This window comes from Triticum urartu, chromosome 3A (genome assembly GCF_056163025.1).
Source record: "Triticum urartu cultivar PI428250 chromosome 3A, HENAU_Tu73, whole genome shotgun sequence".
In the NCBI taxonomy this organism is placed as follows: Eukaryota; Viridiplantae; Streptophyta; class Magnoliopsida; order Poales; family Poaceae; genus Triticum; species Triticum urartu.
The window spans coordinates 568,084,589-568,104,488 of NC_141875.1; the positions used below are offsets into that span (position 1 = coordinate 568,084,589).

General features: G+C 43.1%; 1 protein-coding gene across 2 annotated transcripts; it reads left to right on the forward strand.

Moving 5' to 3' along the window:
• The first annotated feature begins 719 nt into the window (after window positions 1-719).
• LOC125548740 (WAT1-related protein At1g09380-like) lies at window positions 720-16,153 on the forward strand. 2 transcript variants are annotated; one of them, XM_087516911.1, is made up of 8 exons: window positions 720-980; window positions 12,601-12,831; window positions 14,367-14,429; window positions 14,515-14,631; window positions 14,867-15,119; window positions 15,258-15,416; window positions 15,530-15,681; window positions 15,818-16,153. In XM_087516911.1, the coding sequence occupies exons 2-8, from the start codon at window positions 12,617-12,619 to the stop codon at window positions 16,002-16,004; spliced, it is 1,146 nt and encodes a 381-aa protein (XP_087373037.1). In that variant the 5' UTR covers window positions 720-980; window positions 12,601-12,616; the 3' UTR covers window positions 16,005-16,153. The 2 variants fall into 2 exon arrangements, with proteins under 2 accessions (XP_087373037.1, XP_048568245.2); XM_048712288.2 differs by lacking the exon at window positions 720-980 and having other exon boundaries at window positions 12,357-12,831.
• The last annotated feature ends 3,747 nt before the right edge of the window (window positions 16,154-19,900 follow it).

Consider the following 19,900-nt stretch of genomic DNA (forward strand, 5'->3'; position numbering starts at 1 on the left):
TAGAGATCAAAATAAGTCAGCACATCACCTAGCTCATTATACCGAGGCTTATACCGGTATGGTTGAATTCGAGCCCTCCGTGTTGTGAGGACTTGGTATCTCGAGATTGTAATCCTATCATTATGAAATAAAACTCTCTTTAACCTCACAAAAAAAAACGGTCGAAGAAATTATAAATGGCAAAATCTCAGGGCAGATAAATGGCGGAAGGAGAAATGAGAGGCGGCGTTGCCCCGGCGAACAAATAGGGCTCGACCCGCTGCTGTCCGCCTCTCCGGGGACAAATGAAGGCCCGAAGATGCTGGATTGTTTGAAACAACCACGCCTCCGATTATACGCCATGCACGCTTCGTGTAGAAGGGTTCCTAGAAAGCCAGGGAGATCTTTTCCCTGAGAATTTTTCACAGACATATTTTTTTCTAGTGAGGCTCTTGGCCGTCTCCTTGACCTTCTAGAAGTTACGGTAGGTAAAGATACAAGTGTCGAGTAAGCACCGGCTCTAGCGGAAAAAAGCACTCCATATCCCACGAGAAACTCAACATGCAGCCACATGCACGGGCCTTCTACTAGCGTACGCTCACTGCCTCACTATACTAACTCTCCTGGTTCCCTTGTGAAGAAGACTAAACTAACTCTCCTACATGCAAGCACACACTTGACTCCATCCTAAGAACATGGACACCGTTTTAACATCACCTTTCTCCTCCCTCATCCCCGTGGATTCCACGGGGAGAGAGTGAGGGAGCTGAGCAACAATGGCAGGAGGAATCTCCTTCCCCGATTTCGTGCGACGTGGCTGATCGTTCATCTATGAGACTGATTCTCGTGATCAGGGATCTGATCGGTCGAGCCATCGAGAGGGAAAGGGGAGGCTCGTCATTGCGTCCCCGTGATCTTGTGCCATCAGGTTCCTGATTCCTCGTCATTCGGCTCCTGCGACCTTGTACGGTCGGAGTTGCCCTTGCGATCGCGCCGCAAAGGTTCGTGTGCATCGTCTTTCCTCAATGCTTTAAGTTATACTCTTACCATGAGAGATTTTGGATTTCGTTTTCTCTGCGTTTAGGTATATGTTCTCTCTGGCCAGCATCCGATCTGATGATAGGAGATGCCATTTAGTCACGATCTGATTCTCTTCCTGATAAATTTGCTTGTTTGGGGTTGTGGAAGCGGACTTTGATAGTTCGAGAGGGATATATCACATTTGTCCTAGGATTCTTATTGTTTTCCTCTCTGCATGTGATGAGTAAGTTTTCCCCTGATATAAGTTGTTTGAGTAAGATTGCATTATCTGCCGTGTAGTTGCCACAAAAGCAGCTGATCAAGATGTGGAAATGGGCTTGATTTAAGTGCTAGTGAATAGTGATGTTAACTTCTCGCTGATCGCTGGTGTGGTTCTCCGACGCCGTGTATGGGTTTACTAGAACATGATGGTGCACATTGCCACGCGCCCACGTCCGTCCATTTGTTCAATATGTACTGATATAACTTTTGCAAGATTCCCACACAAAAAAACTTTTGCAAGATGACAAATCATTTAAGTAAATATGAATAATAACTTTTTTGCATGGTAATACGTGTCTCATTTATATAGAATAAAGATCAAGTTACAAGACACGTAAACACCGACCATACAAGACTGAAAAGATAGAAAAATTCTATGCAAAATACCAGCGTCTGTCCCTCTCCTTCGACACCGCCGAAGCAGTCATCAAAGGGTAAAAGACAAATCACCTCTTCACCCAAGCTCGACGCGGCCCCATTGCTGATCTACGACTTTACGGACCTCCAAAGTAGTTTGCCAGAAGCAAAATCATAGCCGTTGAAAGAATCAGACCGGGGCAACATGTCCCCGGACACGCCATCAAACTTCAAAACTGACACCCCCGCATGACGACGACGTCGGAGGAGGAAACCAGAACTGTCAGCCTTCAACCACAGACCAAGCACAAGATTCTCCATCTTCCAGTTGTCACTTGCGTAGACAACCGCCTGCGCGTACTCCTGAACGACAAAATCCCCCTGCTCCACCATGACGTCGAATACAACGCCACAGCAACGGGGACCGAGTAGAAGGAGAGACACACCTGATGGAGGCCGCCGCCGCCTCGCCAACACCATCCATGAACCCTAATGTTGTCGATCTGAAGGATCGGCAGAGACACGATGCCATCAACTTCGAGACACCGCCATGAAGGGCACCGCCGGTGTGGGAGTGGAGTTGAGGCAGATTTATTCGTCTAGGCGCCGCTCCCACTACCCCAACGACGCACCACGACCTACAAATCCAGAACCTAACTACAGAGCGGAGGAACGGGGTCCCCCTCCCTCCTGCCACCGGAGCAGCGGCCGGAGGGAGAGGGGGCCAGTGCCCCGGTCGGTGGAAGGAGATCGCCTCCCTAGTCGCCTGGCTGGTGGCGGCGGCTAGGGTAGGGAAAACGATTCGGTATAATATGAAAAATAATTTGAAAGTCCAATGTGTAAATTGGGTCCATAAATACATACATACATACATATATACATATGCAAGATAAATACAACCACGTTAATACCATTATCCATGATAAAGTGAGAACAAATTAAGGAAAACATTGTACTCGAAGACAGGTGCTATTGCGTGTTGCCTAAGTAGAGCATAGCAGGAAACATTGTACAACAACTAGCAACAGGGTCCGTGCATTACAACGGGAGAAAACAAGAATCATAATCTACAATGGAGTTGACCACATTTCGTTCACAAATGCAATAAAATGTTTCTTTTTTAAAATTTATTCACAAATTGAAGCAATGTTCACATTTTTGAAAAAATATCATCGTTGTCAAAAAACTTGGTAATTCAAAGAATTATTCTGAATTTCAAGAAATGTATTTTAGAAAACATACTATAATATTCCGATCCACTCCGGCATTTAATTCTTCAAAATTCACATGGGTATATAGTCACAAAGACTCAAAAGCATTAATTTTAACTACATACCTTCAATCATACGTAAAAAAATTACGAATTTGGGGATATTTTCAAAAATCATGAATTTTTTTACTATTTACAAACTTTTTTTAAAAGTTGTGAACATTTTTTGCAAACGGTTTTTAAGCATTTCTTTTGAATCGGCGACCAATTCTAGAATAGACGAACATTTCTTCGGATTTTGTTGATTTTTTTAAAAACAATCACGAACATTTTTGAAATGCATGAACATTTTTTGAATCAACAAACATTTTATGAATCAATAAACTCTTTTGTAATTCACGAAATATTTTTAAAATTTTAGGAATTTTTTAAAATGCATGAACAATTTTTGAATTAGTAAACATTTTGTTCAATTTCATTAATAATTTTTAATACACGGACTTTTTTCAAAATCATGTACTTTTTTATTTTATGAACATTTTTTTTAAATTACGAACATTGCTTTGAATGTGAACATTTTTGAAAAATCTGGAGCATTTTTTGAATTCACAAACAGTTTATGTTTTCTTGAACATTTTATTTCAAAATTCTCATTTTTTTTAATTTCAACAGTTTTTTTAAGTTCCAAATTATTTAAAGTAGAAAAAACAAAAATGGAACAGAAAAAAATGAAACAAAAAATGAAACAAAGGATGATTTTTTGCCCCACTAACCTTGCCAGAATCTCTTGCCAGTCCAATCAGTATGTACAGGAACTCCTTCATGCCATGCGACTGCATTTCAATTAGTTCATCAACCATCCTTTGATGCCCCTTCTATTGCGATCCTTTTCTTAGTTCCGGTTTGGGGATAGGCCAGGAGCAGGGGTCCTGTCATCCTGACTCCTGAGATTCGATATTTGATCGGTGGGTTTTGGGCGACATGTTTCTTTTTTGATTTTGTGGATTTGGGGGGTTATGGTCGTTGTGATGGTGCTAGTTAATTCTACTGTTGGACAGTGCGTGTGCTATGTCTCTTTATTAGTGGCAGTGTCTTAGGGTTTTGTCTATTGTTGTTGTTGCTCTGCGTTTGTTCACTGGAGTCCTTCGGTTTCTTTATTCCTCTGTTGCGTAGGCCTTTGTTCTTTGTGTATCTGGTTGGCTCGTGTTCTGCGAATAAGAGGAGCACTGACGCAACCTTAGGATGATTGCTCCACTTAAAAAATAGCCACAACATTAGCTAAGCACATGAAAAACAAGTAATTACCAGAGAGAAAGAAACTACACATCTTCAGATTCATTTGAAAAGATGGTGTTGTATGCCAATTTTTTCTCAGTGACTATACTGTTTTACTTTGGAAAGATGGTGTGTATGCCAACTTTTGCTTAGTTACTATAACACATCATCAACTTTATTTGCGCATATTATATATGTTTACTGCCACTAAGAAAAGTTGATACCCTCGTGCCATGGTATAGTCAATGCCTACATCAATCTTAGCAACACAGTACAGGGAGGTAATGGGCCCAAAAAATTGGTGTTCAGAATAATATATGGAGATAGTGAACCCCATACAACAAAGATCTTACAGCTAACAAACACAACTTGTTGTGACACTAGGATATCATTCAATATCCACATTAATATGGACATGGCTGCACTGGAACTTGTGAACAACATAATGGTAAGTATATGCATACATTGGACAACCCAGCCCTCAAAGTATATGATGCAACAGGTGAAGAACAAAATGGAAAATGTATATACGAGACAAAGACAACATTCAAAAGGCAATTGGAGGTATTGATCGGTTGCCTCAGTTAATCAAATTTGCTAATTTGGCATTTCATGCAATGGCACCACCTCTCATTATTTCCATAGATATACTTCCTATAGATCAATTGATTCAATAACACTGAAATCAAGCCATGATAAACATGAATTCACAAAATAGATATTTATTATTTAAGGAACAAACAACACAACATTAGTAACTAACTCGTGGCTAAAGCTAAATGTAAGAGAGAGAATTTATCAATTGTCAATGAACACCTCCAAATTTAGCACACGAAGATCCATAGACTAATACAAAGTATATCAAACAGAGACCATCCTTACAATATTTTGTTGATAAAGGAATCAAGCAATTCTACAGTAGCCAATAAAATATGCTTAGTTTCGACATGAGATCTTAGTTGCCCTATGGATTGGTCACTGATCCACGCACTGAGATCACAACCAAACCATATAATTATTGGAGCAAAATTGAAATGATTGCAGAAGATATTCGATATAAATATCTTTTGTTGTCTTCTACCTTCGCACAAAATCATAATAGCAAAACTGAGGTCCAAATGATATTTACCACTTGGTGCAACGTCATCTGCTCCTCACTTGCTAGCACCACCAGGTCGTTTGTGTCCTCCTCCACCTTTGCCCCACCTCAAGCATTGTCAATGCCACCTCTTCCTCCACCTTTAAGTCATTTCAAAGAACTGGTTTCACTCTTTTCAAAACACAAATTTCAGTCATTTCAAAGAACTAGTTTCACTCATTTTAAAAAAGGATATCACTCGTTTCAATTAAAAATCCAGGTTTCAATTAATCAAATGCTAATTTCGCTGATTTCAAAAACTAATTTCACTCATTTTTTGAAATTGTTGTTTCTGAAAATATAACCGATAAAAAAATGGTTGAAACTTATTAATTCATATTTATGACATTGGTCATTTAAAAGAGTTGATACTGACTATTTCAGTTACAGTTATAACTCACAAAAATATGATTATAGAAAACCTATTTTACTTAGTTAAGAGAAACAATTTCACTCATTGTAAGTATAATTGGTTTCTTAAAATGAGTGAAATATATTTCGTATCTTTTATTGATTTCACATGTTTCATTTTATTTTCTTGTATTTCATGAATATGATATTTAAGCTTCACAAATAAGCAGTTTCACACACTGAAATGGATTGAGTGAAAAACGTGGATTGAAACGTTAAAATTTAAACATCTTTGAAACGCATCCAAGATTAGTCTTGTTCTAAAGGTCTTGGCACCAGGAATTCAAATATATAAAAAAAATTTATGGTTAAAATATATGAAAGATTTAAATTTTCTAAGTTGGAATAAAATAGTAGATTTGTTTTTGTTTTGAGGGAAAAGATAGATTTGTTGGATGAGAGAAGAGAGAGAGAGAGAGAGAGTGGACGTGTCATATTCATGTCATGCATGCATGTGGAGGACGGAGGAATGTGTGTGGGTGGGCCAGCGAGGAAAAAACATGTTAGCAGTGGGGCGTGTGTTTTTTTAGTAGTTTAGATTGCTTACCACATGTGTCACGTGGCACAGTGGGGCCTGCATTGGTTTGATTTAAACTCGTGAACAATAGGGCTTTTTTTTGAGGGATCGTGAACAATAGGTGGGCTGGGGAATAGAAAAGCAACACAAATAAAGTGGGCCTCTAACCGCCCGAATCGCTTTGGTAGATGTTTTGCCGCTAGCCCAGGTATGCCGCTGCTCAGCCCGCTATTCGTATCGGGCCAGTGAGTTAGGCCTGCCGCCGCCGATCGACTGGCCCGACCTTAAAACGCTTTTCTCAGGAGAAAAAAACACGTCGCAGCGCTTTCTCGCTCTCGCCTCGCGACTCTCGTTCTCGTCTTCTGATCGCCGCCAGAGTCCCGAAATCCTCGTGGCCGCCAGGAACGAACGACGGACGGTGACTTAGCTCGGCGTCGTTCCCTAGGCAAAATCGTTTTGCTCCTCGTCACAAGATCGTCATGCGGCCGTGAGGAGGTGCCTGCTGAGTGCTGACCAACAACCTCGCCACCGTATAACTGGTGTACGTACGGGTGATCTTCCCTTTCCATCTCGTTTCTCGTCTCATCGCCTGCTAATTTGTTGGTTTCGTTTCTCAAATTCTTTCTACTGATGTCCCCTCGGCCTTCGCCTCAGTTTATTATGAAGTACTACGTGGTGGTTCAGTGAACGAAACATGGGTACAGATTGATTTATTCTGGGGGGCTTTGCTGCACGTGCAATTACGGACGGATTAATTACATGCTGACATGGCAAAAGGGGATTGGGAGGAAGGAGAGTGAGGCGGGCCACCCCGGTGGGAAATAGGGGGGCAAAGAGATTTAAGGAAAGTTTCATAACAATCCTGTAACAGACCCGTACGTCCAAGATTATCGATTTTAGAGGAACGCTTGAGAATAGCAGGCTGATAATCGTGTACATTTCGGTCGTCTCTGCGACCGTCGGACAGCATTGGTTCACAGCATGGACCAAATTGCAAATACAAGACCCTATTCTGGTCCATCCATGCTCAATACGTGTACCTATCAGGCCCACTCACTGCCCATCATTTTTTTTTTGTCTTCTTCATCTCCTATATGGGATCACAAGAGCCATTTGTTTTGTTTTTTTCCGATGAGTGAGATCCACTTTGCTCTTCCACCTCTTGTCTTCACCCGCCCTCTCCGTCATGGACGCGCTCACCGAGAGCTCGTCCAAATACCATGCGATCCCTCCAAGCGTTGTTAACAAAAGAACGCAAACCAAGCACCGCGCTTGCCACTGCAGTCATGCGCCACAACGTTGGTTGCTGCAGGGGACAACACCGTCATGACACGCAGTTGCGCCATCCCCTGGTTCTCCCTCAGGATTGCAATATGAGTCATGTTGCAAAGAGGACGGTTTGCCCAGGATTGTAACGTGGCCATTGTTGCAATCGCAACACACTTCTTGTTTTTGAGAGCACAACAAGGCTACTGTTGCAGAGATCAAATGGCTGTGTGCTACCCCATCCGATGGTTGCCGAGTGGATATTTTCAGATTATCACCGGCCACTCGTAGCGCTGCCTAATATGTGATAAATGCATTTGCAAGAGAATTTCCTTTTCAGTTGAAACATGGAAGATAGGTTGTTTATCACAGTGCACACCTGCCCATTCCTAGCTTGCTTGAAAGATAGGATCTGCAAATTATATTCTTATTTTAATTTCTTGGACGGAACGTCCATATATCTTTTGATGAACATGATTGAATAAAAAATAGTTTATTCAACTTTTTGTAATGCAAAACTTAATTATTACAAATAAGAGGCCTTACTTTAGTTTATAGCGTATTGTTATAATCAAAATCATATTAGAAATAAAGAGACATATTTATGTATCGTTGTTCTGAATATTGTTAGATGAACATAGTAGGGCATCTCCAACGGCAAACTGCAAAGGGCAACCCCTACTTGTCAGACGTCCGCTAGGAATGTTGGTACCGAATGATAAGCCTCAAATTTATTGAGTTGTCCAGACATTCAAACTAACATAGTTCATGCATGCATAAACATCAAACATAAAACTCGAGCTAAAACTACTCTAAATTTACCTAACGAACTAGAGGCGAATCTTAAACGTTGTCGAGCCATCACCGTCGTCGACGTCGCTCCAACCGTTGTCCTAGTTGTCGGAGTATCTGTCCTGGGCTACGGTGGCGCGCTCGCGGAGGAGCGCCTCGGCCTTGGAAGCTTGCTCTTGTACCTATCGGTTGCTAGGGTTTGGGTGAGTGGCGGAGAGTGGAGAGTGCGAGAGAGGGGCACGGATAAAAAGGGCGGTTATTGGGCCGACATTGCGGTCTATGCAGACTCTCCTACTCCTCCCCTCTACTCGGGACCACACCGGGGGATATTGGACACCTCGGACAGTAATACTGGTGGTAGGAGCCTGTTTGGATGGCATTTTTTGTCCGGACGGTTCAGTCCAGACATATGGGGAGAAGTGGGGGAGCCCGTTGGAGATGCCCTTAGACCGTGCATCAAGATACAAGCAAGATCAAATCACCGTGTAATGAAGGGCTTGGTGGCGTGCGTGCTCACACACGCACATGGAATACTCCTAATTGTAATTCTGACGTTAATATTAAGAGGCCTCAATTCTAGTTTCACCTGGACCCTGAAATTTCAAGACCGGCCCTGGGTGACCATGTTGCTCGATGTGTCGGGTGGGGGGGGTGCTCCTAGCACTAGTGGAGGAAGTGAGCGCACTACTAGAGGGTGGCAGGAGTGTGTGCGCCATTGGAGTGTGGCAGCATGACCGATGGCATCAACGCGCCAAGGGACTACGACTAGCATGGGAGGCTGATATGTCGCAGTTGTCATTGTCATCTGCATGGGAGTGTGAGAGCACGAGTGGAGGGAGTTCGGGAGAGGTCGGCTATCTTCAGAGTCGGGGCTCAACAAGCCATAAATAGCGCCCTGGACTCAACGATGATGATGCCTTTGCTAAGCTATGTTCTCTACACCTCTTTAAGGTGCACTCAAGTGTGCTAAATCTCCTTAAGGATCACAATGTGGGGTCTCAAACTGGGAGCACCAATGCTTGTGATAAATTTCTTGCAGTCTGAACAAACATGATCTTTCTGAACATTTAGATCCACCGCTACGGCTAGGCCTTCGCTGCACGCAACCTCGTCCGAAGTAGAGGGGTCCACCATGTTGACGTATAATGTGTTGCCTGGTCTCTTCCATCAGATTGGTCTTTTGGTTGCATTGGCTAGAGCATCAACTTCTACATGGTATCGGAGCCAAAAGGTCTTGAGTTCAAGACCCAGCTGGTGCAATTAAAATTGCAGCCCACTTTCGGTCCACGTTTAGGCCTGAGGGAGCCACACGTGAGGGGGAGTGTTGACGTATAATGTGCTGCCTAGTCTCTTCCATCAGATCGGTCTTTTGGTTGCATTGGCTAGAGCATGCACTTCTACACACCATGCCCTATTCACTCCTATGGAAGTTTACTTTTAAACCAAAGAGGTGCTAAAAAAATAGTATACACTTCAATTTGAGAAAACAAGTCATCAAGTATGTCGGAATTGCTTGGGTCACGCCTTAATGAGAATGTATTTTCCTCCGCCGGACAAACACCTCCCCATCCAACCATGTATCCTTTTCCATATACGGCCCTTCAAATACTGGAAAACGTCATGCTTTTGTCTCCCTAGATCAGAAGATAGTCCATGGTACCACTCATTCGGGGTCTCATTTTGTACTTTTAGGACAACCTTATTCTCTCTTCTTTTATCTTCCGGACATCCCTTACCAAAAAATACCGATGACTTATCCAAGTTAACTCTCTGTCCAAAAGCATCATAATACTCTTTACTGCATTTATGAACCTTAGTAGATCCTGCCAGATTTGCCATTAAAAATATGATACTATTATCTGCAATAACAAGTGCTTCACTTGCAGAGACGTGGGTGCGACCTTTACTCCAGCAACAATATATCATCAGCATTGCCCGCTTTCAATACACATGATAAGCCCTTGTGTGCTAAGAGAAACAAATATGGTGAAATAGGATCACCCTGATAATTCCCTTGGATGGTTTGAATTCCAAAGCAGGTGCCACATATGAAGAGCATTAAAAAAGTCATGGTGGAAACACATCTCATTACTGACGCCACCCATCTTGGCACAAACCCTAACTTTTGCATTGTAGCCTCTAAATACCTCCGCTCAACTATGTCATAAGCCTTCATCATATCTAACTTTAAACCACATTGAAAATTATCCTTGCTTCTCTTTCTTATTCATAAAGTGCAAATACCAGTATGCTTTATAATATTATCAGTAATGAGCCTTCCAGGAATAAAGATCGATTGCTCATCCGAGATCACTTCCGGGATGATCTGCTTGAGATGGTTGGCGAGCACTTGGGGTAAAATTTTGTAGATCACATTGCACAAGCTTATTGGCCGAAAGTAAGGAATTTCGGGGGTTTAACCTTGGGAATTAAGACAATGAACGTTCTGTTAACAGACATTGCTCTACTATAGTTGTATAGATTTTAAACATGAATTTAACAGAAAAAATATGTCTATATTGTTAATTTTATCTGCCCCACACACTAGGCAATAATAAGATTAACACCCCAATAAACCTAGCTAAGTCCAGCCTAGCATGATAATATTAAGGAAATGGAGAGCAAGTCATCACATAATAGAGGCCAGAACTTTCGATAAAACAATAGGAAGACCAGCGGACCAGGTGCCTTATTGTCAAAACCTGTCTAATCTCCTCCGTAGTAAATTCCCTATCCAACCACATCCTCTCTTCACCATTCAACACATTAGGAAATTGTAAAACTAAGCTATCATTTACAGCACTACTAACTTCGATTCTTGCAATTGTGTCTTGATTATTGATAGACCTTATTGATAACCGAAACAATATATAAGAACAAGTAGATCATCAATGATCAAGTAAACTAACTGTAGGCCTTATGTTCCCGTATCGATATTATTAGTTGGAAGAAGATGCAAAGTTATTTACGTATACGCCTAATTTGGCATGGTGTCGACCTTACTTATGTGAATTATCATCATACGAGGGATTGGGATTTCTGAGACGGCTCCTGCTTCTTCGCTCGAGATGGCCGGCCAAAAAACTTCCCTCATTGGTTTGTCTTGTTTGCGTAGGAAACGAAAGTATGCTTGGTGCTATGCCTCGTCAAATCAGTTGGTAACTGCAATCGGGTGTACCATACCTCTTTAACGTCTGTATTTAAGCTGGGATGGAGACAGGCTCACAAATTAGGCACGTCCACACGTGAAGGTGAGGCAAACGTGGGAAAATAGATACTGCTACCTAGGATGGATCAGCAGGTTGACTGGCGATGCGAAATGACTTATTCGTCGCTATATATAATCAAGTAGCCCGATGTTTGCTTACAGACTGACGGATCCATCTGTTGTCTACAAATTTGAATTTTAATCAGACTTGCTAACAGGACCAGGACCTAGTCTGTTAGAATTTGCACCTGAACCTACAAATTTTAATCATCGCCAATAATTTGCTAGACAAGATTGAAATTAAATTATCCGGGTTTATCATAGAGTATCTTCCTACAGTAATAAATACAACAATTTATTTATTACTGCATTACATATCGAGGATAAGTTTGGCCTCATATCATCAGGTTTTAGTTAAGCGGCGGTACACTTTCAAAAGAAACTTCAGAAGTTTCTCTTACGTACCGAGGTGGGTATCAACATGTGTTAGGGATGGGAGGGCATGATTCAAGGCAGTCTGGTAGTATTTCTTTCACCCAATTGTTCCCTCCGCATCACCAATTAAGTACTAGAATTTTCATAAACCTCTGGAGTAAGCTAAATTAATAGGATCACACTTATAGCGTTTTCGCAATTTCAGCCGCAAACCAAGTGAGAACTGAACTGTCTTGGTTTGGGAAACATTGGTCGCGACTCACGACCAACCAGAACCTCAGCATTTTGAAATGATGGACAGTTTTTTTTACATAGAAGACCGTCAAGACGCGGTTAAGTTAGTCTCGTTCAGTCAAGAAGACTAATTGCGCACACGGCATGCATATTATACAAGGACGCACTGGTGTGGATGTGTGCTGCAATGGTCGCAGCCAGAGGCCGTCCCAGGCATCTGTCCCACGTCAAGCCAGCATAGCTAGCTTTTGTTTCTTTCCAACTTCTGGGTTTCTTGCATTGAGGATTTGATGCCAAACATGTGGCACAAAGCAAGAGCCTTAAGTATATATAGCCCAGTTTTTCATGTATATATGCATCCCCATTTGGATAGCTATAGCTTGGTATTGCTTGGTGCATTTACTCTGCATAGCTCAGTTTGCTCACTTGCTGCTGCGAAAGCATCTTCAACCTCGGTACGATTGATCAAGCTGCAGGGGAACATCAATCGACATGGATGTCGCCGCTGTGGACAAGAAGAAGAAGGTGCTGCTGGCGGAGGGGCTGTTGCTCCCGCTGAGCATGGTGCTGGTGCAGGCCTTCACCATGGGAGCCCTCATCCTGTCCAAGCTTGCCTTCAACGTCGGTATGGCGCCTTTCGTCCTCCTCGCCTACCGCAACCTCACCGGTGCCATCACCGTTGCACCCTTCGCCTTCTACTTTGAGAGGTACATACATACTCTGGCCCTGTCGCTTCCTTAGCTAGGTATTTGTTCTGTTCTTGTTTTTTCAGACAGCGTCTCTTCTTTTCTTCATGTCTTATAGACTGTAGGATAGTGTCCTACTCTGTTTTGTTTGACCGAGAATTAGCCTGACAATTACATAAATTTGAGTTGACTCAAGTTGCTTACATAGCACAAAACTTGATGGTGTTCGGATCCAAAACTGTGTTCAGTTTTTAGCAAACAAAGTGCTGCAACCTCTTAGCATTTTTTTTTATTTTGTTCATGTTCACTGAAGTATTTGTCATTTATTCTATCTTTGTCCCTTGTGTGAAGTCCTAGATTTTTTTATATCACCGTCCTGTCAGATTCCATCGTGTCGTGAGATCGACTAAGAGATTTGTTAACACAGTCGACTAAGAACTATACATACTAATATTTAAAATTTTGTTGACTAGTCATAGCAGAACACTACACTAGATTATAGTATTAGAAATAATTTAATAAATCTCAAAATGAACAGAAAACTGCACCACCGTTGTTTTCCCCACATGCTATGAACAATCGGTGAAATTTATTTTACTAACCTTATATTATACTCCCTCCATCCCATAATATAAGAGCGTTTTCGACACTACACTAGTGCCGAAAACGCTCTTATATTATGGGACGAAAGAAGTATATGCTAATGCAGGTATACTGTGGTTTCTAGTTTTGAACAACAACAAAGTTGGTTCTACGGGTTTCATTTCACCCACATAGGCAGTTCCAAACATACTGACGGTCAAGTAGAAAGTTCAATTGTGAAAAGAACATAGCATACTAGACTATTTATGTTTAGATTTCAAATTTACGTAGTCATTTGGAATGGCAATGACAAGAAGCACCAAAACTTTGTACTTATCAGAACTTTTGTCTTTACATTTCGAGGAAAGAAAACTAACAAGAAATAGAAAGAAATCAGATATACACGTGTGTCAAGTGTTAGAAGAATGATAGAGACATTTCAACATTGAATCATGACATTTCCATGTGTTTGAAAAAAAAAATTGAGCAAGTTTGTTGAGTACGTGCACAGCTAGTATCACGCAATTTCAGCATCGTCTCGGTTTAGTAAGACATGTGGTGGACAAACATGAAAATCGGTGCTTTCCTTTCCGTTCTATATACGTACGTTAGATACATCAATCGGCCTTGTTGTTGATGTATAACCGTATACCGATTCGGAAAGAAAACGCTGCTGCTGATCTATCACCCATACAGGAAATAGTATGCATCAGGTCGAACTTTCTTGTTGGGCATCAGTCACATTCCACTTCATTGGTGCTTCCTTTGTGATGATCGGCAGGTCAAATTTTCTTCAGGAATACAACAAAATAATCTCGTATCACAGCACAATTTCTTAAAAGTTACACTTGAAATGGAACATGCTCGAACCGAACATACAAATTTCTTAAACCGTATCTTCGTTATATTCAAGTTGTTTTGACATACGGAATTTTCTCCAGGAATTTTACACTTACCATGACTGATGAATGCAGGGAGATGATGAAAAAGGTGAACTTGAAGGTATGGGGCTGGATCTCCATCAACGCTTTGTTTGGGTCAGTACTTGTCCCTTACTTTGAACAACCCTGTATATATATCGTACGTCCAGCATTCTAATTTCGTTTGGCAATTTGACATCAGAATTGTGCTAGCAATGGGACTGCACTACTACGGCCTGCGCGCCACCAATGCGGCCTACACTGTCAATTTCCTTAATGTGATCCCTGTTGTCACCTTTATCATTGCTATAATACTCCGGTAAGTTACATACATTGTCTATTAATCTGCATTGCCTAACTCTGTTTCAAAACGGATGGAGTAGTTATTTACTACATCACAGGTGCACAAATAAGGCCATCATGAACCTAACTTTATTGCATAGACACATGTGCTGACTACTGACCTGTATGACCATTAGGCCATGTAATGTTGGGAATGGATCTGGCTTCATTGATCTGACAGTCTGAAAATGCTGGTCTACAAACCTATTCAGAGTAGAGCGGCTGAAGATTGGCACATGCCCAGGCAAGATGAAGGTCATCGGTGCGGCGATTTGTGTGGGGGGGACCATGGTGATCAGCATGTACAGAGGCAAGCTGCTGCATCTCTGGCCTACCCACCTTCTGAAACCGGAGCTGCAGTCGGTTGGTGCGGCATCCTCTGTCCCTGACCACCACAACATGCTCATCGGCACACTGTTCTTAGCCGGCAGCTGCCTCAGCTACGCCTTCTGGTTCATCATACAGGTTCATCTAGCATAGTATCATACAGATTCTTCATTCATGTCGCAGCAATAATACACTTGTGAATTGTGATGATACAATTAATTGTACCTTCCCAAGAGTTTCGTTAAATTTCCAATTCAAATGAACTAAATTGCGCAGGTTCGAGTGTCCAAGGAGTTTCCGTCCAAGTACTTCTCAACAATGCTGGCGTGTGTGTCGGGAACCGTGCAAGCGGTGGTGATCGGGGTCATTCTCGACAGGCGTCCAATGGCATGGGCGCTCAAGTGGAATCTGCAGCTGCTCACCGTCGTGTACTCGGTAATTAAGTGGCCAGTAGCAATTTGATGTGACCATTCGTGAGCTCATCAAGCCTCTTACATGGATATGCTACAGCTTGCACGGTCTGACTACTTTGCACATGCGTTATTCAGGGGGTGTTCAACACTGGCATCACCTTTTGCTTGATCTCGTGGGCCGTGTCTCGTCGCGGGCCAATATATCCTTCCATGTTCAACTCTCTGTCGCTGATAATCACCACGGTCCTCGATTCGGTGCTGCTTGGCACCGATGTGTCTGTGGGGAGGTGAGAATGGATTTCTGTCATGCGCATCTTCAGAAATTGGATGGTCGTATGGGATGCATTTACTGTAGCGAATCCGGCAAGCTGCTAACAGTGATGTTACTGATGCATATATATCGAAACCTGCTTGTGTTTCCAGCTTGCTGGGAGCGCTGCTGATCATCATCGGGCTGTACGCCTTCCTCTGGGGGAAAGGGAAGGAAACGCAAGAGCAGCGCAAGCAAACCAGAGAGGCGGCGAACGGAAACGGGAGCGCGGCGGGCAATGGACTGGACAGCGTGCAGGTTGGGAAGCACGAGGTGCGAATTCGCGTGGAAGTGAGCTAGCTAATTATACAGACACATATATAGACAGTATTGGCGCAGAAGACAGATGAAAGGAGTCAAATCAAGATGAACAAATCTCTGAGATCAGATGTATATACATATGTATGTATGTCTTATGCAAGACTCTTATTTTCTCGAGATAAGAACAACTCTAATAGATTCTTTAAAATCCTCCCACCCTCTAAAATCGTCAAAAAATAGACAAAACAGACTAACATATTCCCATAAAGCATTCATATCCCTAGAATGTTTACAGGTTCCTCTAGGCTCTAGCCCCCCCTCCCCCCACTAGGTAAGAAGGGGGTGTAGAGGGCACTATGGACTAGTAGTTTTTTAGCAAAGAGTAGTTTGGTTGGTGACCTGGGCTCTTCGTACCTGGGGAAAACTAGCGCCTGGCATGGGCCTGAATTTGCGTTGATTTGTGCTTGGCCGGGCTAGCCTGAGCTTGGAGTGCTATGCCCTAGTTTTGTCTCCCGATTAGGCCCTAGGCTGCTGCCACGCTACTTGGCGCTAAGTACTTCATAATTTTATTTGATTGAGCTAGGCTAATCAAGTTGCTAGGGAGGGCCAGGCCAGACAATCTATTTTCCTTTCAGGGCACCAAACAAACAGTTGCACGTTCCAGGCACATGCCAGGCCAGGAATGTTGTGGTATCGACACAAACCGAACTAGCCCTGGAGTCTGTATCCCTCCATTTTTTGGCACCAGGGATGTTTCACGCCCAACTCCTGCCTCCTACCACAGGCCACCTCGCCGTGCCACCGCTCCCGGATGTCACACCGCTCTCCGCACCTTTGTGGAGCCATTGTCGAGGGTATTTCGTCGAGTACCTAACAGCAGTACGGTAGTTGCACACGGATTTTGTTTAGTAGCGGGGTGTTGCCTCATGTCGTCAGATGAACACGGGGTACAAGGTGACCCAATGTTTGGGCTCCATGATGGGGATAATATCCCTACTCCTACTTATATGAGATTAGTTTGAGACAAGGAACAAATAGAGGTTACAGCTAGGGTCTATTTGAGTTGGTCAAGCTATATATAGGCAATCCATACGAGATGTCGAGATCAAATTGGCTAAGGTGTATAATCTATGTCTTGGGTAGATCTTGTGTGTCCCCTCCTCATGGCACCAGGTGCCCTTTTAGATGGGGCATAGTTAGGTTGGCTTGGCCTTCCTTCGAAGTACTCTTGATGGTCCATGATTTGGACTCCTCCGAGTTTGGTAAGTCTACTGCTCATCTTGGAGAAACCAGGGTGGCACGCCTGTTGAAGTCGGTTGCTCGGGTATGGGCCGATAAACCTGTGCATATAGGCATAAATATGGAACATACAATATTTGCTGCACAAGGATATGGTGGTAGTACTTTTCGATGGTGTCTCCATTTTTGACAAATAAATAATGATTAGAGAGTGAAAATCGGTAAAACCTTGAGAAACTATAAGAAATCTTCTGAAAAACTCTATAAATGGAGCCATCAAACCCCCAAAGCTTAGAGCCTTCTCAACCTCGAGAAAATCAAAGATAAAAATGAATGAAGAGGAACTTGACGTAAATAAAAAAAAAGTCATACCGGTCTGAGGAGATATAGTATTATCGTCTTCATGATTCCTGCTTCCTTAAACAAGATGATATAGAATATTTAAAAGGTTGCACCTAACCGTGTTGCCTAACCATATAGAATCTACTAACAAAGATTTCAAGTTCCTCTCTCAAGTCTTAAGAGTTAGCTTAGCAGCAAAAACAAGTCGAAATCACATCTCTTTTTTAGAGTGAAAACATTTTTAGCACACAAGGAATTTCACAGTTTAAGATGTAGATGAAGAGTATGATCAAGTCGATACTTTCCTCCACTAAGGTTTCATTATCAAATCTCCCTACCTTGATCTGAAGTTAGTGAACTTAATAAGGAAGCAATGCTTGGCATTATGTTATAATCAAGTTTAAGGGCCATAATCGTCCATCAGCAAGTAATGCGGCCATTACAAAACACCCTTAAATCGGTGGCCAAGTGGGGCGCAAATCACCAACAAAATAAGTTGTTCCATGTGTTGGTCATTTGTCCGAATATGTAACTTGTTAACCATGTCCTCTTTTGCTACCCTCCCATGCATGCACATTGTACTTGAGGGTGGAGAAGAAGCACTTCCTCCTCCTTCATTGTTGGTTGAAGTTGAATGCGCGACATAAGTGGCTCTTGTCCGTTGCCCATCCTCACAAGACCGGCGACATCGGCAATATAAGATGAAGATGGTGATCCAACTGACCCAACAAAAGGAGAGACGGCCAAGAAGGTTAAAAGGGGGATCTAGGGGAGTAAGTGAGAGAAGGAGAAGTGAGAAGGGGTGGCGGCCAAGATGACAGAGAGGTTCAAGGACTTCATGACGAAGGAGGAGGCATGTGTCAAGCACCATAACATCAAGGAGAAAAAGGAGAGGTTTGACATCTTCATGGTGGTGACGGAGATCAACCTCAAAAAGAAGAATACCAACTCGGAGAGAAGAAGACCAAGCTTGAAGATAGGAGGGTTGAGCTCGCGGCTGCTTCAGAGGAAACCAAAATGTTGACCATGAAGCTGGAAGAGTTGGATCTCGATGCGACGAACATCGTGCAAGCCGTTCGTGTAGGGATCTTCAAGCTCTTGGAGGCAGAGATGGAGGAGGCGGGCATAGGCGCCACCAACAAAGAGATGAGGGAGGATGCACAGACAACTCGTCTGGAAGGGCAAAATTGACGCTTTTTTGCATGGATTGCCGAACTGAAACTTTTGTGATCAGACGCGTGTAAGAACTTATGATCATCTATTGCTTTTTGTTTGTGATGATTTCATATTGATCAACATATGAACTTCAAGTGAAGGAGCCCGAACATGGTGTGGATGTTTTGGGCTTGCGGTGGAATATTCCTAGATTTAGTTTAGTTTTTTCGGTGATGTTCGTTCAGTGGGAAGAGACGTTCACGTCGACTACTAAGCGCTTGTGATGACATCATCAATCTCGAAATGTTATGTCGACTTAGTATCTCAAAGTGCTTATAGGGATAGGGTGTGCGTGTGTTTATAGGGTGAGTGTATATGAGCATCTGTATCTAAACATATACTCCCTCCGTCTCATAATATAAAACGTTAGTGATAAAAACGCTCTTATACTATGGGACGGAGGGAGTAGTTTCTTTTTTTGAATTATTTGAGATATAAAGTAACCTTATCAACTTTGGTCAAGGAAAATAGGCTTTGTGTCTTTGTGTAGCCCAGGAGCTATTTCCACTTTAGGCCTCATTTGGTAGTCCAGGACCCCCCCCCCCCCCCCCCCCCCCAAAAAAACCCAGGGCTCGGAGCCCATGAGGCAAATCAGCCCGTTGAAAACTAGCGCATCATTTGGTAGCTTACCTGGTGGGGGGCTTTCTGGCCCGATCCGCGGCTTTTCCCTTGGAAAGTAATCCACGCTTCAAGGGGTCAGAGAGAAAATCCAAGCATCGGCTTCTCTCACGTGATCGACGTCCACCTAGCGACCTGGAGCGTTGCCTCCTCATCCCCCAACGACCAAATGAGATAGAAGAGATTAGGGAAATCTCCTTGCTGTGTAAGGGGATCTCATATGCCATGAAAATTTCCCGGGTTGGGGTTTGCTGCCCCGGATTTTGATTCCGCTGCTACCAAGAATCCATTTCCTTTCATTTCGTAGTAAAGGAGGCGGGGGGGGGGGGGGGGGGGGGGGGGCAGAAGGCAACACGCGAAGGGAGGCATAGCTTCGCAAGGGGGGGGGGGGGGGGGGGGGGGGGATTTCCACGAATGCAGAGTGGGTCCTGTGCCCGAGAAAGAGAGGAGGGGTTCAGGCTGGGGCACCCCGCAGATTGAGTTGTCCAAATGTCAGGCTTGATTTTCCTGGCAAGAGTTTA